This window comes from Scyliorhinus canicula, chromosome 5 (assembly GCF_902713615.1).
Source record: "Scyliorhinus canicula chromosome 5, sScyCan1.1, whole genome shotgun sequence".
NCBI classification, from domain to species: Eukaryota; Metazoa; Chordata; class Chondrichthyes; order Carcharhiniformes; family Scyliorhinidae; genus Scyliorhinus; species Scyliorhinus canicula.
Window position 1 is genome coordinate 174,305,068 of NC_052150.1, and position 22,301 is coordinate 174,327,368.

General features: G+C 43.4%; 1 protein-coding gene across 2 annotated transcripts in view; it reads right to left on the reverse strand.

Annotated features, from left to right (window-relative positions):
- The window catches only part of pip4k2aa (phosphatidylinositol-5-phosphate 4-kinase, type II, alpha a), a 269,625-nt gene extending 255,636 nt beyond the window's left edge, over positions 1 to 13,989 (reverse strand). The window contains exon 1 of one of the 2 annotated variants that reach the window (XM_038798108.1): positions 13,494 to 13,989. In XM_038798108.1, coding sequence (XP_038654036.1) covers positions 13,494 to 13,625 — 132 coding nt within the window. In that variant the 5' untranslated portion in view covers positions 13,626 to 13,989. The remainder of the gene's footprint in view (positions 1 to 13,493) is intronic. The other variant, XM_038798107.1, reaches the window with a different exon arrangement.
- Positions 13,990 to 22,301: the final 8,312 nt, after the last annotated feature.

Consider the following 22,301-nt stretch of genomic DNA (forward strand, 5'->3'; position numbering starts at 1 on the left):
AATATCGATACTATGGTCAAATGCAGAAGTGAAGGGCAGAAAAAGAACCATTTATATGGTTTCACTCCATTATATGCCAACATGTCAGTTTCCATAGAAACATAGAAAATAGGTGCCGGAGTAGGCCAATCGGCCCTTCGAGCCTGCACCATCATCCAATATGATCATGGTTGATCATGCAAATTCAATATCCCACTCCCGCTTTATCTCCATACCCCTTGATCCCATTAGCTGTTCCCTCTTGAACTGGCCACAACAGCTTGCTGTGGTAGAGAATTCCACAAGTTCACAACTCGGAAAAGAAGTTCTTCCGCATCTCAGTCCTGAATGGCGTACCTCTTATTCTTGGGTTTTGACCCCTTAGTCACAGAAATAAATTTGATATTTGACACTGATGTATGTCACTATTACTACCTATTTTGTATTTCAGTAATTCACTTTTCTTCACCTACAAACCTTACTTCAGCTCCCAAATCCTCAATATTACATTGTCACCACATAACAGGAAGAAAACCCACATTAGGCTTATACATTTCAAAAGAACAGATAGTTGCCAGTGAGTTCAGACAGTGATTGGAGTCTGCTGACACTGTAAAACATTGTTTTTTATTTGTTCACGGGAAGTGGGCGTCGCTGGCTATGCAAGCATTTATTGCCCATCCCTAATTGCCCTTGAGGGGGGCAGTTAAGAGTCAACCACATTGCTGTGGGTCTGGAGTCACATGTAGGCCAGGCAACGATGGCAGATTTCCTTCCCTAAAAGACATTACTGAACCAGATGGGTTTTTACGACAATCGGCAATGGTTAGGAGTCAATCTGTAATCTTGATGGTTTGTATACCTTACAAACATACCACGCAATTTACACATGGAGTCACTAAGGGAGGTCAGGAATATCTGACATTTGCACAATAACACATGTAATTTACATAGATTTGTAATACAGCTGGAACAGAAGCTTCCAGTCCTAGGAATCACTTTCTGGACATAATCAGCTCTAAGACGGCACTGAATATAAATACAATTTGACATCCTATAACTTTTGCTATGCAGTATTCAAGTGCTGCAACCTTTCAAGCTGGCCTGACAGCCTGGACACACCGCTATCAGCCTGAATACACCACTACCAGATAACACAAAACTATTAAAGCAACCAGTTATGGACTATGGAATCCAATTAAATTTCAGGGTCACCAAGGATGACAAGCACCAGGAACATAAAGGCATACATACAAGCAGGAGTGACCATATGGCCCCTTAACCTTGCTCCACCATTCAATAAGATCATGGCTAAATGTATACATCAACTCCACTTTTGCACCATACTGATTCCCTTAGTGCCAAGAATTGATTGACCTCAACAACTGAGAATCCACAGCCCTCTCGGGTAGCTAACTGAAAAGATTCACAACCTCAAAAGTGAAGAAATTTCTTCTCATCTAAGTTATATATGTTTAGCCTTAGCCTGGAGACTACGGTCCCTTGTTCTGCACTCTTCAGCCTGGAACAACAGCCTCACAGCATCTACTCTGTTGAGCTCTCCCAGAATTTTACACATTGATATGAAATTGCCTTTGATTCTTCTAAAATCCAAAGAATATTGGCCCTACTCAATTTCTCCTTGTAGACGAGCAATCTCATCTTGTAAACTTTGTTGCACTCACTCCAGGTCAAGTACGGTAAGGAGGCGAAAGCTACACACAGTACTTGAGGCGTCGTTTCATCAAAGCCTGCATATTACAACAAGGTTTCCTTACTCGTATAATGCAAATTGCAATAAAGGTCAACTTACCCACTGCTTTCCCATGTGCTTGCTCTATCTGCATGTTATGTTTGTGTACTGACTATAAGAAAAAAGGTTAGGAGGGGTTATTAGGTTACAGGGATAGGGTGGAAGAGAGGGCTTAAGTGGTTCGGTGCAGACGCGATGGGCTGAATGGCCTCCTTCTGCACTGTATGTTCTATGTTCTCTGCACTGTATGTTCTATGTTCTAAGATATAGAGCAAGGAAGGTATGATGAACCTTCATAAAACACTAGTTTGGCTTCAACTGGAGTGGAGCATCTAGTTTTGGGCACTACACTTCAGGAAGAAGAGAGGGTGCCGAAACGATTTATGGGGAGGAGGGCAGACGCCCTTGCCTTTGCCTCCCTGATCGCCCACCGTAGAATCCTGCTTTGTTGGCAATCAGCAGCATCACCTAAAGCTGCAGACTGGCTGTCCGACCTATCAGAATTTTCCAAATGGAGAAAATCAAACTCACCATCAGTGGGTCAGAAGAGGCTTCCACAAAACATGGGAGCCATTCACTCAGCTGTTCAAAGACCTGTTTGTGGCCAACACATAAATAAACAAATAGCCAGTAGCCAGGACAAGATAGAAAGAGGAATGCGAGGGTGCAAGGTGAGGTAGCAAAACCCAGCAAGAGAAAATGGGGAGCAGCGGTGAAAGGGGGGGGGGGGGGGGGAAACGGGACGGAGGGGGGGGGGTCAAGTAGAGAGGAGCTGGGGGGGGGGGGGGGGGGGATAGGGAGGATTCTATGCTGAGCCAGATGGCAACAGACTGTGAATAGAGACACCCAAGAAGGAACCTCTGTGACTGTACAATAATTGAAAATGAACAGCAATGTATATAATTTTGAAAATGCCAATAAAAAGATTTTTTAAAAAAGATTTATGAGAATGGTTACAGGGATGAGGGATTTCAGTTATGTGGATAGTTTGGGAAAGCTGGGGATGTTCTCCTTAGAGAAAGTTGAAAGGAGATTTGAAAAGCTGTTCAGAATCATGAGGGATCTAGACGGAGTAGATAGGGAGAAACAGAGGAATTAAGAACCTGAGAACACATAATTGAGGTGACTGGGAAAAGAATCATAGGAGACAGGAGACAAAGTTTTTTATGCAACAGGTGGTTGAGACCCGGAATGCACTGCCAGAGAGGGTGGAGGCAGTGGATTCAACTGCAGCTTTCAAAGGAAATTGGATAAGTAACTGAAGATAAAAAGAATCTGCAGGTTTACAACAAAACGATTAGCAGTTTGAATGGCCTCTTTCCGTGCTGTATTGATTCTATGATTCAACATCCCTAAATTATACTTCATCTGCCACCTTCTTGCCACTTAATGCGCTTTCGCAGCTTTGTCCTCCTCTCATCTTACTTTCCCGTCTATCTTATCATTAAACTTTGATACATTACATTTGGTCCCTTCAAGTCATTGATATAAATTATAAATAATGAGACCTGAGCACTGATCCTTGCAATAACTCATTTCCATCCCAAAAATGACCCATTTGTTTGTTTTCTGCTCATTAATCATTCTCAATCTATTCTAATATATTCATTCTAATCATGAGCCCTAATTTTGTCTAACTACCTCTTCGAGCACCTTCTGAACATTTAAATGTACTACCAGTACACTGTGAAAAACAGTTCTGTTATACAAAACCTTCCTTTCATAGAACCTTACTGACACATCTCAATCATATTCTTAGTTGTTCTATTCATGTTAAAAGGTTACAGTAAGACCTGCTAAAGTTGCCAATTCGAATCAATTACATTTCAGGGGCTAAACATGCCATATTTGCATAAATGTATTTACACAAAAACAATGCCTTCTACAAGCAATAGGTTATATTCACTGTTTAGTTCTGAAGTTCTATCTCCCCAAGCCTACTGACACAACAATAATGACCTTAAAATCTTGGTACCTCGGTGGGACCTTGCTGGTTACTGCAAATCAAACCATAAAACCAACTCATTAAATGAATCAAAATATAAAACAGATCTACATCAGGAACTGAATTCTATTAGAAATTGTTGCAATTAGTGGACAAACAGGACCTTAACAGTGCATCTACAACAGCCATTTGGCAAGCACCCAATGTGTATTTTTTAATGGATTGTTCCCCTTGAGAATATCACAGCACTAATTAAAACAACAGCTGGATAATATTTCTCCTCTCCACCTACTTCATCCCCCACCTGAGCACAACTCAAGAGGTAATACGTGGATTGCGCAATCTCAAAACTAAGTGTTTAGTAAATAACCTGCAGTGCTGTAGTATAGTTTTAAATGTTGTGCATCTTAAAACTAATAAAGTTTGTGTGGCTTTACAATGAACATTAATGACAAAGGCAAAAAGATTGCTGATCTAGCCTTCCTGATGGGATGCTCCACCTCCAGATGGCACCTTTTAATTTTGAATTACTGAAGGTAGGATTTTAAACTTGCCTTTCGTGAAATAATATTTTGTTGCTGGACATTGTTGAAGCCAGCTAACTAAATCCAGCTCATCTTTTCATTCACATCACATGGTACTTGTCCCACTGTGAGTATTTACCTCACAGTCGCTGCAGGAGAGACAACCCAAACAGCAAAACATGGTAAACAAAAGGCATAATGCTGCAGATGCTGCAAGTCTGAAAACAGAAAAGGCTCAAACTATCGCACTGATCGGCAGCACCTGTGGAGAAACAGAAGGCAGTCAGTCAATTGATGCTTCAATTTTAAGACCTCTCCTCAGAATGGAAGAGTCTGGACCGGACCATTGATAGACTGGACTTTTGAGTCTCCGTTGATTCTGCCTGACTTGCCGAATTTCTTTTCTAGCTTTCAACATAACATCGATCGCATTCACTGCAACAGAATGTAATATGATTTGTGTAGGAAAACAACTCTTATTTGAAACCATGTTCAATGGCTGCACCGCAATCTGGAATTGGATTACTTTATAAATCGCTTTCAGCTTTATTTGCATGATAGTACACTTCAAACCAGCTATTATCCCATTTACAACATAGTGAATAGATTGTCCAAAAGGATTTGGTTATATATATTTTTTTTTTAAAAAGAGGCAACAAATACCTTGGATCTTAAAAAAAATATTCTAAGTCCCACGAAAATAATTTTTGAAAATGTGTGTTCATGAAGGAGTAGCACAGGGAAAACTTTCCGTTCAAATTCTTTTCTCAGAAATCCAAGTATGTTTCGTCTGAAAATGTTGCACTTGCTACATTGCTTATTTCATAAATGCTTCTAAGTATCCAGGGTAAAGTTTACATTTTGGGTAAACCAATATAATGCACCCTCAATGGGTTCGAAATTGCACTGGTCAGGTTACATTTCAAGATACTGATAAATATCGGCACAGATGTAAAATCTTTCATGACCCAGTGTAATTGGACAGCCTAATAGATTGTAATAAGTATTTCTTGAGGAATTTAAAGTGAGAAACTTGATGCAGTTTCAATACAGCTGGAAATAAGTTTATCAAAAATATGCAGAAGTGTTCAGTCCTCACTGAACATTGCTTAAAATACTGAACCATTTAATAGTTTTATTGGTGTACACAAGCCAGTTTCTTCATAAATCAAATATAATTCATATGAAAAACTTTAAAATATGTCTACTAGTGCCAGCACATCTAAGAAAATTAGCACCATTTGAACTGCCTTCCTGAACCATTGCCATTGGCAAAAATCTCAATTTCGACCTGGGTGCGGACTCCATTTTGTGGCCAGTGCCTGATCTGAGTGAATTAAATCTTCAAATCAGTGCAAAAGATCATGGAAAACATGTTATTCACTCAAAATTAAAATATACAATCTTTCACGCTGGTTCCACCAATTCTGCCCCAATACACTGATATTACAAACCTTATGTTAAACATTATAGCTGCTTGTTAATGTTCCTAAAATGATGGTTTGGGTGTGGAAGAGGAATAAACATTTGTACAACTGGTCTTCAGCATATGATATTATGCTGAGCAATATTATGCATAAGGCAGCGGGAGAGGATGAAGGAATTTAGAATTATGGGGTTCCCTCCGATCCAGTGGAATATAACACCAGGGCCTAATTAATATTTTTGGAATCCATTTTCCATTTGCTACCACCCAGATTGCTTTAGGATGTTCTGAGGTCGTGAAATGCAAGCCTTTCATTTGATTTTTAAAAATCTCCTCAAGCCATGTATTAATTCCTGGTCAAAAGCAAGCCAAGGTAATCAATTCCCAAACCTCTTCTAATGCTGCTCTGTGGCAAAATAAAAGGCACAATTCTCCAGATTGCGAAGTCTGGTAGCAAGCGGGAACTGCCACGAGCTTCCCAGCGCTCGTCTCGGTGAGGCCAGCAAGGCTATTCAACATTAATTTGTCCACTTAACAAGGCCTCACAGGCTTCACACCGCAACTGAAAGCTCGCCATCCAATTTGCTGGGAGCACCAACCCGCTAACAAGGTGGAGCACTTAAAACAGCACTTGCACAACCAACCCCTCAGCTCACAGCCATGGCGCAGAGACAACTGGCCCCAAAGTTTGGAGACATCGACCTGGGAAGGCTCCTATTTGCGGTGGAGGCCAGGAGAGATGTCCTGTTCAGAGGGTCCCAGAGGGTGAGCCACAGGGCAGCGAGTGCCACCTGGGATGACGTGGCAGCATCCATCAGCGTAAGCAGGATAACTGGCATCCAGTGCCGCAAGATTGTCAATGACCTACACGGGGCAGCATGGGTGAGTTCCCCACACCCACCTGCCCACGAACACAACCAGCACCCCCAATCCTCCATCTGCCCCCCCAACCCACCCTTCACCCCCTCCCTTTGCCCCAACTCTCCCTTCACACCCCCCCCCCCCATGTGAACCTCATGTGACTAACAATGCCCTCTCGGTGTCTCTGCAGGAGTAGCTTTCCCACAATCTCCGAGAGAGAGCCCAGATCGGCGTAGGGGTGCCAGACATAAGAATTCTCATGACCTTCAAGGAACGGCTGTGGAGGTTAGGGGGTGGCCAAGGTCAGAGCAGTCACCAATGTGTAGGTTGGCTCACCCCGCAGAGGTGAGGATTCACCGTGCCCCACGTGACTTGTTATTGCCATACAGACTGACCCATCCCTCCTACTGTCTTTGTGTTCATTCTCCCACGGGTCTTTCAGCTGACAGTGCCAACCCATCCGGAGTGACCACCTCACCTGCCTCCCATGCGACCACCTCGGAGGAGAGCTCTGAGGATGCAACCATTGAGGCTTTCATCCCCACCCGCCACCAGCACAGACACATGCACCTCAGTAGGCAACATCAGTGGACAGGCTTCTGGGGTACAATTCCGTGAGCACCACAGTCACTGATGCACATCAGGCGGAGGCAGTAATGCCCAGATGAGACAGCAGTCGAAGGGTTGCTGGATCCCAGGATCCAACTGGGTCCCAGCCAGATGCTGAGCCGCTGGAACAGATTTACCTGGAGCTGATGGAGAAGCTAGGTAGCAGCTGGGACATACAGAGGGGGATGTAAGCGACAATCCAGCAGGTCCTTAGCTGATTGGAGTCCCAGAGGTTACAGGCACAGAAGATGTCACCGACAATGCATGGCACGCAGGCCAACACTGCTAGGGTTGGGGACCGCAGTGGAGAGCCTGGTGCACAATGTCAGCAGCATGAGTGAAGGTGTCCAAGGTGTTGCGCAGTCAGTGACTGCCATGGCTGAGGGCCTAGGTAGACTGTCCGACTCGATAATGGATGTGACCCAGTACCATGCTGACATTGATGATGTGCCGCGGGACATGTCCCACTCTCAGATGGGAATGCCCAAGGTGCTGTGGAGCTCGTCCCAGTTGCAGGTGGGCATTGAGGCAGAGCATGGCCTGATCACTTAGGAGCATCATCAAAGGCGTCGACACTATGGTGCGGACCATGGGGAACTGCCAGGGCTGGCACAGCCAGATGATGCAGAGACCGCTGATGCTCAAACCAGCTGCCCCTCCATCCAGAGGTGAACCCCATGGCCCTATGGGCACCAACCAGGAGTAGTTGGTGCTGGGTGGCAATCTGGACCCATGCTATGGACTGTCGACGGTAGCGATGAGCTCCTCTGAGTTCCACCAATCTGATGAGGCCATGTCTCGCAGCCAGCACCTGGAACAAGGCAGCATGGCTGTGCATGTATCGCTGACAAGTGTGCTGCAGGCCCTCCGGCCCCAGAGGACGCCTGGCAGGGGATCGAAGGCCACGGGACGTGATTTACATAGAATTTACATTGCAGAAGGAGGCCATTCGGCCCATCGAGTCTGCACCGGCTCCTGGAAAGAGCACCCTACCCAAGGTTAACACCTCCACCCTATCCCCATAACCCAGTAACCCCACCCAACACTAAGGGCAATTTTGGACACTAAGGGCAATTTATCATGGCCAATCCACCTAACCTGCACATATTTGGACTTTGGGAGGAAACCGGAGCACACGGAGGAAACCCACGCACACACTGGGAGGATGTGCAGACTCCGCACAGACAGTGACCCAAGCCGGAATCGAACCTGGGACCCTGGAGCTGTGAAGCGATTGTGCTATCCACAATGCTACCGTGCTGCCCATAAGCAGCTGGTTGCCTCCACCCATGATGCGCATCCTGGAGATGTTCTACCTAGACATAGGGGTAGAGCAACGAAGGCCAAGCACATCGAGGATCACTGAGAGCACTGCAGTGGCCAGGGTGGATGAGGAGGTAAGGGGTGGAGTGTGCATTGTGGGGGGAAGGGGGGGGGGCGAGGATAGTGGGGTGGTACCATCAGGATAAGGTACACTTGAATGAGGAACATTAAAATACCATCACCACAACCACTACAACGTCTCTGGCTCTTTGTTTATCATGACCAACAATCCCATGCCCCCCCCCCTTCCCCAACCCAGCACGTCCTGCCCATGCACACCCGGCTGCAGACATGTGCTCGGGGCTGGGGCCCATACCCTGGGTGATCGAAGGTTGGCCACTATGCTGCCTCCCGCAGTGTTCAAGCACAATGTCCATGCACCAAGCTGCGATTAGGCTGCAAGGCAATGAGCCCCACAGCTATATAGCTTGTGCACACAGGATCCTCTTGGGATGTGTGAAGTGCTCACTTAACTATGATTGCCAATTCCCGATTAGCAATAGCCTTCAGCCGCACAACCAGAGGCCTCTGCAGTCAGTGAGAGTTATGAATGGTTGGTCGGGCAGACAGGCAAGGGTTAGGATTGCCCCCCAGTACGGAACACACGGTCCAAGGATTGGCATGGCAGACCCACCCATATCCAACCCCCCCCCCCAACTCCGCAGGGTCCCCCACACCCCACTCCTCCACCCAGCGCCAATACACACAACCCCCCCATGGCAGCCCACCCCCAACCAGGGCAGCCCACCCCCCCTCCCCCAAGCACAGGGACAGCATGCCCAGTGCCCCTGGGCTCACTGCCCATGAGCAAAGTTGGCTGTTCACCTCCTAGGGTCCCTGCTGCAGCCCATCCGCCAGGTTCCAGTTTTTCAAAAGGAGTACTAATCGGTACCAGTGTGAACACTTGCTGGGGAGGCTGCTGAATCATGAGAGGCCATTGGATGTGGGGTAGCTCCCGTTAATTGTATGGAAAAAGGGCTTACGTGGTGATATTTGGTTTCTCGCCACAGTATGGCGGGCTCCCAGTTTCGCCCATGGGACAGGTCAGTTGCATCGCAAACAGTTTGATGCCCAGCACGGTTCACGTTTTCCACCTCTCCTGCTATTCACCGGCCTGGTTTCGCTCGAGTGAGAGCGTAACGAGGCTGGAGAATCACGCCCAAAAGAGTGACCTAGGCTAAATCATCTATTGACACCTCATAGCATAATGTATGGAATTCTTATGACCACTACATTTTAGTTTTGACTGTATCCAGTATTAGATACTTGTGCAAATTGACAAGCAGCAACTGAGCAGTAAAAGTCAAAACAAGCATCGATGACTGCCAGCTGGTTTAACATGTGTAATTGTAACATATGATTTGTTTACCCTTTCATTGTAACTGTTTCATGCTTGACAATATATGTAGGTAACCGCACCAATTTTGCATTCTTACATATGATGCATTTCATTTACGATTTGAGCACATCACAAAATCAAAAACAATTTAAATGAATTTTCAGACTCAGAATGAGGATTCTCATACCATTCTGCAAATAAGTGAAACAGGTGAAAGATGAACATTATTCTATTTTAAAATACTCAAGAGACCAGACGTAATTAGTCACACAGCAACAATTCTGTACAATTCTGCAATAAGACACTTTTTAACAAACCTATTTTTGAAACATTGTGACACAGATGTAAATAGTATCAAAAAACGTTGTCACCATATTTCCAATGCACTGCTTACGAACAACACAAATACATAGAAATCTCAGCATTGTGAAATTCCATTTGGCACACTGCCAGTGTTGTGTCAACCACACGGGGCTAGATAGCTGGTTCATGATGCAGAGCAAGGCCAGCAGTGCGGATTCAATTCCTGTACTGGCTGAGCTTATTCATGAAGGCCCTGCCTTCTCAACTTTGCCCCTTGTCCGAGGTGTGGTGATCCTCAGGTTAAATCACCACCAGTCAGCTCTGCCCCTCAAAAGGAGAAAGCAGCCTATGGTCATCTGCAACTATGGCGACTTTATCTTTACACAGCAGAGGTGTGCTACTCCAATCCCATTCCCCTGCACCTTTTCTGCAATATCATGACGAAGAAAATGAACATTGGTTTTCCAACCCCAGAAATTATTTCTGGAGAATAATCTGAATTGAAAGATTCTATGCTAGCTCTACAGAATCAGAAAGTATTTATATTCAGCATTCAACATTTATGAGCAAATAAAAAAGTAATTATTTAATAACACAATCCTGAGATAACATTCACACAGTGCTTTGCTATCTCATTGCATTGAGGCAGCCACTGGGAAGCCCTGGCGTGCAGTGCTTTTGTTTAGTAAGTGATATCCATGAGCAATAGAACACCATAACCTGCTGAACCACCAAGCAGAGACTATAGGCGTATGGAAATCTAATCTAGTCAAAAGAGTTTCCTCAAGTTATTTTTGCATGGCATGTCAAGTATACCAGACAGTTAAAATACATCCTCACCCGTTGATGCAGAGAATCTCCATTAGTTCCAATGTCAGTTGCTTGGGGTTCTCATTCTTTGCAGCCTTTTTATTGTTTACAAAAATAAAGTGTCACTCATATGAAATAGGAGCAGAAGTAGGTCATTCAGCCCCTTTAACCTGCTGTGCCATTCCATAAGATCATGGCTCATCTGTTTGTGTTGAATTCTACATTCCCCATCTATACCCAATAACCTTTGATTCCTTTATCCAAGAAGAATCTGTTTACCTCCGCCTTAAGAATATACAGTGACCCCGCTTCCACCGCTTTCTGAGGCAGTGAGTTCCAAAGTTGCACAACCCTCATCTCTGTCCCAAAAGTGCCACTCCTAACTTTAAAACAGTGTAACCTGGTTTTGGACTCACCCACAAGAGAAAACATCCTTTTAGCTCCTCTTGTCAATACCAATCAGGATCTTATCTTTCAATCAGGTCACCCCCTCACTCTTCTAATCCCATGGAAACAAGCCCAGCCTTTCCAGCTTATCATCACAAAACAACCCGCTCAATCCAGGTATCAATCTAGTAAACCTCCTCTGAATTGGTCTTCAGTGCATTTACATCCTCTCTTAAATAAGGAGACCACAACTGTGCTCAGTATTCAAGATGCTTGACAGTGCTCAGCCTAACAATTCACTTCCTTAACTGTACACTTCATTTCATAACTGAGATGGAGAATAAGAATTCTCAATAAATAATGTGGAAGAAGGGAGAAATGGGAAGGGATGACTGTCCGCATAGAAAGAGAATTACAGCTCAATATCCATGGTGTACTAAATCAGACTGTAGAATCCTAGAATTAAAGTTGTTGTTCCTAATAGAACAATCACATTTCCCAATAGTAAAACTTGCTAGAGTTCAAACTGCAGCATCAAACCAACTTCACAGTTTAATTCTGTGGCACCAGGGTGGCACAGTGGTTGGCACTGCTGCCTCACAGCACCAAGGACCCGGGTTTGATCCCGACCCCAGGCCACTGATCATGTGGAGCTTGTACATTCTGCCCGTGTCTGCGTGGGTCTTACCCCCACAACCCATCAATGTACAGGGTAGATGTGCACACTAAATTGCCCCTTAATTGGAAAAATATTTTAACCAATATTGGAACCAATAACAACTGAGCACCATCAATTGGGGATTAATGTCTAACCAGTCTGACCGCACCCTCCCCCACCACTAGAGTCAAGCAGTGGTGAGAACAAACCAGCAAGATGGTGCAACAGGATGCAGATGTCCATCCAGGGCCTCAGAACCAGGACAAATCTCAGTAAATGTTTCAGGCTTCAAAGAAGTTATGGTCAGATCACTCTGTGAATAGTACTCATAGTTCTTTTAATGTGCCAGTTTATTATATGCTATTTAAGATATATTTTATACAGTTAACTGCCTACAATTGTGGCATGCAACTGACAATCAAGCCTTTTTAGTGCCATCAGTGAAGAAGAAAAACCTGATTAAACCAGGTACCATTTTTTCACCCTTCAAATGCACCTTTCACTTTTTTAAAGTAATTTGACGGGAATGGGAAATTGGTTATGTTGACGCACATATGCTAAGATTGTGGTCTGGTGTGTTGAAACGCCCAAGTCCAACCTACTATGGACTGGCACACTTTCAACGCTTTAGCCAAGCATTCGTGTTCCGCAACAACCTTTGCTTTGAAAATAAGTGACGAGTTACAAGAGTTGCATGCCTACAAGCTCTGATGGCGGAACACGAGGCTAGATCAATGAAATAGCCTTTCATCTTGCCCTTCCACAACATACAAATGCTGACACGCAAAGTTGGAGGTCAGGACACGATAATGAGCCATGACAACGATCCGCCCAACAACACCAGAGACACAGCAGTCGGCGCGTTTTGCGGAGGTGGTCATTATCCGGTCGAAAACGAATGGGACGTATATTTGGGGGGCTACCGTGGGTGGGCTGATACAAGGAAACAAGAATCAATGAAGCTGTCATTTCCCTGGCTGCTGCAATTCTTTTCAAACCGCAGCTATCGGCCCCGCCCCCTTCGTATTGGGCTTTCCTTTTGGGAATGGCAGCGAGCTGGAGATCCAGGGGCCCAGTTGGTCACCGGAGCTGTCAGTCACAATTACATCACAGTCCGACACCAAGCTGACACTCAGGGGTTTCCAGGTCGTCGCCTTTGGTCTAAAAAAAAACCCGCTCGGAGTGGCAGGAAGAGGGTGCAGGCCCTCGGCCAAATACCTCAGTTCCCTCACGTCAAAGACGCATAAAACAGTTTAGCAAAAAGGCAAAGGCTGATGATATCCATCAAGCGAAATGTTTGTGAAAAGGGGGCTGTCATTTCACAGAATCGCCCAGAGCAGATTTGGTGCAGGGGAATTGATATTTTATCTTGCAAGTCTCACATCTGCCGCTGCCCCGTGCACAGCTTACGATTCGAAGAGATATTTTGGGGGGTTTAAAAAATCTCTCGCTTAGCTTTTGGTGCATCGCAGGAGCACAGTGACCTGTCCGAAGAAAACCCCAGCTGATATGATTTCCTGCAGAAGTTCCTCCGCAGCAGTTACCGCGTTTCATGACGTTTTTAAAACAGACTTACCGAGTGATTGACTCCCCACATCAGGACGCTGAGCAATGGGTCACTAGCTCGGAACAGCTTTACTTTCTGAGCCACAAAATGTTTCTTCTTGGTTTTCGTTTTGCTGGCGAATGTTGTACTGTTCGCTGCCATCTTTCTCCCTGTCTCGCGCGTTTCCCGTTTACTTCAATTCACTGCGTTTTCAGGACCGAATTGTGTGTTGATTTCCCGTGCAATTTTTGAAATGGAAATGTCTATAATAAAAACTAATCCTGTCTTCTTCCTCCCCTCATTGAAAACAAGTTGAAACGGTTATGATGTAGATTTGTTGGGGGGGGGGGGGGGGGGTTGTTGGCGGTGGTAGTAGTAGTACGAGCATAGGCTAGTTACTATATATTCTCCAATGCTGTAGCTGCTTCCGGACCTTGGCGAGTGAGTGTATCTGCGAGGAGGCGAGGCTGTCGCTTGCAAGCCGCACACACGCAGTGCACACTGCAACGCAGCCTGGCGACCCAGGCAGCAGGCGGGGGAGACAATAGCGTGTGATTGACAGCGCCAGGAACCAAAGAGGCGGGGACCCCCCGCTGCGCAACCTTCCAAACAGGGCGGCGCCCGAGGACACCCGACCAATGCCCGGGTTGCACGAGACGATTTGATCCCGCGTGCACCGAAAGAGAATAGAAGCCATCAAGTTGGGTTGTGGTGTGAGTGGGCGTAATATGCTGTCTCAGAAACATTTGAAAAATGCCTGAAACTTTATACCTTCCCGTTATCTGCACCAAATACAAAGCAAATAGCCGAGCAGGGCTGAGGGGTTGGCGTAGCAAAGACAATCGTGGGGAGAAACTTGTATTCTGAAATAGATGTGCTGACATTATGAAATGCATGGTGGTGGGAACGATGTGTTAATGTTCTACAGTAATTATATAAGCGATAGCTTCACTGTTCCATACCACATGACGCCGCTGCCCGGTTAGTGGTGTGAATTACCTTTCTCCTCCACTAAGAAGTAGGATAGCTCTGCTGGGATTGATCAGAGTAAAAGTACGATAGTTCTAAATTTAATACCTTTTGAATTAATGTACCGATTGGTTTGGTGAGTGAAATGAAATGAAAATCGCTTGTCATAAGTAGGCTTCAAATGAAGTTACTGTGAAAAGGTCCTTGTGTGACATTTCACCAATATTGCAACAGTACAACAAATTGCAACGTAGTAATGCCTCAAAGCACTTCTCGGCAGTGTTATGAGACAAAGCATTACGGTTCTAAAATATCGGGATGAACTGTAATATTGCCATATTAACCTCCAAAATAAAATTTACATACATGTGACAATCCTGTAAATCCTCCTTTTGTGTCATTTGTGTCCCTGCTTTCTCTGTCTCTATTGTTATATTAACATTTGTCTTGTTCTTATTTCCTGTAACTTAACCTTTTTTAACTTTTACATGCTCATTTTAGAAGTGGGAACAAATTTGGAAAAATTGACAATGAACCAATTAAAATGTGGCTGAAAAGAACAGATTTTTGACAAATGGCAAAGAATTCAAGACTGACAATGTCGTGTGCAACTAGTTAATAAATTACTCTTCTAGCAGAAAAATTAATAATTGGCTGCATTAAAAAAGCTGTGACCACAAAAGGAAGTGCCTGCAGGATGTTAAGAGTTAAAATCGTACCAAAAAAAATCCAAATTCACTTATTGGTTCTTAGCTATTTAACACCAATTCCAAAAGCAGACGTTCAGTGTGCTTCACCCAGTTACTTGATTTTTTGGGTGCTAGGCTGATTTCTTACTAATTCTTTAGCTTCCAGGACAGTCAGTCATACATAGTAGAGGTGTAGAAGCATCATGCTAAACTGCATCAAACTTGCATGTATGCATAGGTTGGATCATATGGGGCAAGGAGTTATTTTACAGGTTCAGTTCCTATTTAGACAGTGGTAGAGACTAAGATGGATTAATTGCATGACAGAAACATTGAATCACGTCTTAGACTGGAATCCTGGGGCTAGCTGACATTCATACCTGTCAGCCACAGTTGAGATAATTTTGCTGGTTGCCATGCCTGTTAGGGGGAGTTATTTTCTGTAGTTCTCCATTGTTTGATGAGATCAGTAACATGGGTGAATTAAAGAGAGAAATCAAAGACATATATATGATATTGTTTGAAATCAGATACTAATATCAGTGCAATATAGAATTTTGGGACTGTATTGACAAAAGATGTTCACTCAGTGGTAGAATATTTGCCTCTTGAGTCATCAGGTTGCAGGTTCAAGTTTCAATACAAAGACTGAGTACATAATCTAGCCTCACACTTAAGTGCTGAGAGAGTGCCCTTCTTTTGGCATTGTGGACTTTCAATAGGTTCATTAAACCATGATTCTGTCTTCCTCTCATGAGGATGTAAAGATCTAATACATTCATTCAAACAGCAGGGCAGCTCTGCCCAATTCTTATTGCTCACTAAAACAGATTATCTGGTCAGTGCATAACTCCTCTGTAGGATGTTGCTGTGTGTAAATTGGCTGCTGTGTTTTTCTAAAGTACAATAGAGATTTCATTTCAAAATTAATGAATTGTCAGTAGAGAGTTTTGAGACATCCTGAGGTCATGAAAAGAGCTCATGAAAAGAGCTACAGGAATGGAATGCTCCCAGAGATCCATTTGTTTTGTATGGAATAGGTTGTATGTTTTCTTACCTTTGGATTGTCTATTACAATAACATTCAGCAGCAAGATTTTGTAAGTATTAAAATAAAGAATGTTATTTATTCTCACACCTTCCCAGAATTAAACACAAATTAAACATTAGCTGGTCTCACTCACGCACCCACATGCCTAAAGATGGATACAGATAAAGATTGTGCACTTTTTCAGTGTATAGTCATCTTACTCTCTGAATTACAATCTCTGGTCTCCCATGTGGCAGGACTGTGATCTTATGAATGGATTTTATTACATAAAATTGAAGTGGGTGTCTTGTATAGAGAAAGGTACACAGAGATTATGAGGTTTCTTGTCATTGGATAGCTAGGAGGTTGGTTATCAGCTGAACTTTAAACTGGAACGTGTTCTGGCTACCTGATGTCCTGTGTCTGGTTCACAGACTAGCTAAAATGATGGTTCTGGTGGAACTGCCTGCACACAGCTCTTAGCTGATCTCTGAAACAAGCAAAGAAACCATGACTGACTCCATATTTCTTTTCACAAGTTCAAGGCTTTTCCAGATAACGTGTGGTGTTCATGTTGATTCCACACCCTATGTTGTGGGTTAACAATCCTGAGGGTTTGAGCCAGTCAATGTCTTTGTTTTAGAATGGCACATTCAAATCAGAAACTAACCTTTGATTGGTTTCAGGGAAGGGCATCAACTCACATCAGTCTGGGATGTTCTTTGGTTCCCTTTTGAGAAGTGAGTCATTTTAATCCACAAAAAAGTCAGGTGGCCTTGGGCAGCCATATTTTTCAGCATTTTCTAAATATAAAATTCATTTGAAGTTCAGGATATTCTATGCTGGTACTGGGTGTGACTAGTTTAATTCAGGAAATTACTTACATCCACTGAACTGGATTGATCTTGCATCAGTCTTCACGCTAAAGGACAAATAAATCATCCCAGGATATGGGATCCAAATATGGAAATAGACAGAAGGGAGGAACTCAGGAAAAGTACAATCATCAGAGAAGGGTACAAAGTAATTGTCAGAACTATGGACTGGGAACTGCCCAGGCCTTGATAGATGTGATCCTAGGGTCTTAAAATAAGTGGCTAATGAGATAGTTGATGCTTTGATTTTAATTTTCCAAAGCTCCCTAGATTCAAGGTAGCTCCATTAAACTGGAAGATAGAAAATTTTACTCCATTATTCAAAAAGTAAGGAAGACAGAAAGTGGGAAACTACAGGCTAGTTAGCTTACCATATGTCATAGAGAAAATGTTAGAAGCTATTAAACACTTTATGGAATGCATTAGACTTAAAATGGATCACAGACTTCATGAATTCTGTGACTAATTTATGCTAGTTTTGAATTGAAGGACGCTTGTTGCTGATCCAGGAGCAGAGGATATTTTTACGAGCTACGAAAAGTTAGGATGTTATACAGCCTTTTTTCATTAATGTCAGTAATTCTCGCATCTGGAAGACCCAGAATTAGGAACAAATGATTAACATAGGAATTAGGAGCAGAAGTAGGCAATTTAGCCCTTCCAGCCTGCTCCGCCATTCAATTGGATCATGGCTGATCTCTTCCTGGTCTCAAATCCACCTCTCCATCTGTTGCACATATCCCTTTAACCTGTTTTTTTCTCAAGAATATATCTATCTCTTTCTTAAAACCATATAATGACTCAGATTCCACTGCATTATGGGCTAGCGAGTTCCACAAATTCACCATCCTCTGCGAGAAGTAGTTCCTCATTTCAGTTTAAAATCTAAAACCAAGAAGAAAATGCTGGAAAATCTCAGCAGGTCTGGCAGCATCTGTAGGGAGAGAAAAAAAGCTAAAGTTTGGAGTCCAGATGACCCTTTGTCATAGCTAAAGACAGAAAATGTGAGAAATATTTATACTATGGAGTGAAAATGAAAGATGAGTCATAGCCACAGAAACCAGGAAAACAGGGTGCTAATAGCCACAGAAAGCAAGGGGAAAGAGTGCAAATGGCAGTCCCCAGAGAGAACATCAGAGGGTAAACTGTGACAGATGTAGATGTGGGGAGAGGGGAAGAGGGAAGCAAAGGGGAGAAAGTTCTAAATCTACCGCCTTTCAACCTATATCAGTGACTTCTCATTCTACATTTCCCCACACAAGGGAAACATTTAGTCTATTGTTACTTTATCAATCCCATTTAGTATTTTATACACCTCGATCAGTCCCCTCTCATCCTTCTAACCTCCAGCAAGTGTAAGTCCAAACTGTTTAATCTCTCCTCATACATTAACACTCTCATCCATGGAATCAATCTGGTCAACCTCCTCTGAACTACCTCCAATGCCACTACATCCTACCTCATATAAGGATACCAAAACTAGACCCAATGCTCCAGATGTGGTCTCACCAACACCCTACACTTTTATACTCCAACCTTTTTGCAATAAACACCAGCATTCCATTTGCCTTTTTAATTACATTAAGATCTAAAGCTCTGTCAAATACCCTCTCAAGTTCCCAAACGACATCATACCAGTAGGATTGAACCTTAACACAAGTTTATATGGAGTGTATATTAATCACCTTCAACTACCAGTCACTTTAACCACATTGGAGAAATAATGGATCAAAACTGTGTCTCAGACTACTCGTGTTAGGGAAACGGAGGAATATCTTAAATGAGTCTCCTTTATTCCATTGCAAAGTTAATTACTCCATGTCTCCTAATCAATAATAGTTGCCAAGTTTTTCCCAAGTCTGCAAAGTACCCGATGTGCTAACACAGGATCTAGAACACAAGATTTCATTAAATGTGCTAATTAAGTATTTAGGTTTTACAGAAATCAGGATTTTTTTCACCAGGGAAATCGAGGAGTCAAGACTCAAGGTCGCCTTATCCAGGATGATGTCCCTGAGTTGCAAATACTTAAAAAAAGGAGTGTCTCAGAATGTCAAATTTTTGGTATAGCTGCTGAAAGGATGACAAGGTAGCATGACTGAACATATCTCCTAGCCTACAAATGCCTCTATTTCTCCAAGTATCAAATCCATGGTCCACAAGACCTGTGGGAAGTCTGGGCTGCCCTGGATGGGAAAAAGTGCAGAAGTCAGTTTAGATATCCATTCTAGTTGGCTGATCATTCTCCACGCTCTAAGAATGTTGATAATAATAATCTTTTATTGTCACAAGTATGAAGTTACTGTGAAAAGTTCCTAGTTGCCACATTCCGGCATCTGTTCATGTATGGGAATTGAACCCACGCCACTGGCCATGTTCTGCATCACAAACCAGCTGTCTAGTCCACTGAGCTAAACCAGCCCTTGTCATCAGAAAGATTCCATCTAACTGTTTCATCAAGATCTTAGACAACAACTTCAAATCAACAATCACAAGTGAGATTGGTCTATAGAAGGCACACTCCTCCAGGTAGACCTGCCTGTCTTTAAAATCAGGAAGATTTTTCCATCCAGGAGCATTGGTGGCAACAGACCTGTCTCAAGGGAATGACAGTACATACCAATGAATGGCTCTATTAACAGATCCTTTAATTCCCTGTAAAACTCACACCCAAAACCATCTGGCCCTGGGGCCTTACCCAGCTGAAGTTCCTTAATTGCCACAGCCACCTCACTTCTGGAGATAGGAACACTAAGGGCCAAATGCTGGTCCGCTGAAACCACATAAGCTTGAGTAAAGAGAAGCACTCCTTGCCTGCCGTCACATCACCGGTTGAACCAACTTATATAATTCAACAAAAAAATCCCTAAATGTCCCAATAATATCTTCTGTTTTCATTAACCTCTTAGCCCCCAAATTCTGCACAGAAGGGGCATCCCTAGAGTCTGCCCTCTTAGACAAAAAGGCCAAGTGCTTTCACGGCTTATTCCCAAACTTATACAGTTTTTGCTTTGCAAACATTAGACCTCTCTCGGCCTGCTGTGTCAATAAAGAATCAAGAACCACCCGAGCTATGTTGACCTCCTTCAACAACTGCTTGCTAGGGGCCCTCCTGTACGTCTGCTCTACATCAGCCAGACAAACCTCCAACCACCGCTAGCTTCCCAGCATTCTCCTCCTTTTGTTGGCTGTGTAAAAAAATAGCCAGCCCCCTAGCATTGACCTTATGTGTCTCCCACAGTGTAGAAGGAGTGACATCAGAGAGGGAATTGACCAAGTAAAAAAACTCAAACTCCTTCTTAAAATATGCAATAAAAGATTTATTCCTAAACAAAGAGGCATCAAACCACTATGACCCAGAGCGGGGAGGAGAGCCCTCAAGCAGAAATTCCAGGAAGACAAGCATGGTAAAAGATTACAATGCTACCTGTAAAGCAGAAGGCACCAAGTATAGGATAGCCCGAGGCACAAAAAATTAGTAAATTCTAGTCTGATGAGGGGTTGAGAAAAAAGGAAAGTTGCTTTCTCTAGGATGTAAAGTCCTCCACACATCCAGGTATCCCATTTTCTCCCACACCAATGCTCAAGCCTTTAGGGTGGGGGTGAGGGGGGGGGGGGGGGGGGAAGCTCTAGTAACTGGGAGTTTTCCCATTAAGGGGCTCAAATGACAATTAAAGTCTCCGCCCACAAAAGACAAAGTCCAAAATAACCTTAGTGACAATCTCAGGGGAGTAATTTGGCAAGCCGTACACATTCACTGTTGAGACAGTTTCTCCTTGTACTAGCCCCTTAGCAATCACATACCTGCCTCCCTTATCCTTAACAAAATTCTCCATCTTAAAGAGGACATTCTCCTTGACCAAAACTACCCTTGCTGGTCATTGAGAAAGAAGCAAAATAGACGTGCCCCACCCATTCCCGTCTTAACTTTAAGTTCTCCTTGTCATCCAAGTGAGCCTCCTGTAACTTTGCGATGTCCACTTTTTCCTTCTGAAGAAAATGAAGGATCTTTTTCCTTTTCATAGGATGATGAATTCCTTGCACATCCCATGAACAACGTTTAAAATTAGTTACTGTCATTGCATAGACCACCAGAAAAAAAGTAGGATAAGATTTTCACGCCACATTCAGGCGTGTGCCGCAACATCCCTCCCCATCTCAAATTATACCAGAGACACCAGAATATCTTTAATTAATTTTTCTCTTGGATAAAAGACCTGTCCGCACCAATGCAAGATATAGTCAACAAGATAGAAACCCCAACATTATAAAAATACAAAAGAATCACAACCACAATCGTTCTAAAGAGACATTCCTTGGCAAAGGTGAGGACCCATGGGGCTATCCCTACGGCCATATTGTCATTACCATCAGGAAACAATCTCCTCAACAAAGAGCAAAAGAAAAAAGCCAACAAGGAAATGGGAGCTAAATGGCCCTCCCACATTTTGAACCCACCCCTGAAGACCTGCACTCTCCACACACCTTCCACAATGGCTCCACTCAGTTCTACCATGATTAACAGAGAGAATATCAAACATTCAGTATTACCATCATAAAGACACGGAGAATAAGAAAAGATGACTGATGCTTAACACGCAGCACAGCTACCACGAATAATAAATGTCCTTGGAACACCTAAGGTCAAGGAAAAGACATTCATTATGGCTCTTAAATGTTAACACCTCCCACTGAGCAGGAGATCTGACAATGAATCAGAAAAACAACAAGACAGGGAGAAAGTCCAGATGTCAAATTTTTCAAGCTGCAGATTATCAGTCCAACTCTTTTCCCTCTAGTGATTTAACGAAGGCCAAGGCATTTGTCAGATAATCAGAAGAATTAACAGAGTGAAATTTTTTCACGTTGAATAAATATTTTTGTTATTAAAACTAATTATTAGAAATAAAAGTTACAGTCTTTTGAACCAGGGTTCTATTCTGAGGTCTTCTTGTTACAACATCAACTCGGATCGTAACACATTACACTCCTGACTTGTGCCTTGTAGATGGTAAACAGGGTTGCAGAATCAGGAGATGAGTTATTTGCCGCAGGATTCCTAGCCTCTGACCTACTTTTTGTAGCTACTGTATTTGTATAGCTAGCCCAGTTCAGATTCTGGTCAATGACTACTCTCAGGATGTTGATGGTGGGAAATTCAGTAATAGTAATGTCATTAAGTGTCAAGGGGTGATGGTTAGATTTTCTCTTGTTGTCAATGGTCATTCCTTGGCACTTGTGTGGCACAAATGTTATTTGTCACTTGTCAGCCCAAA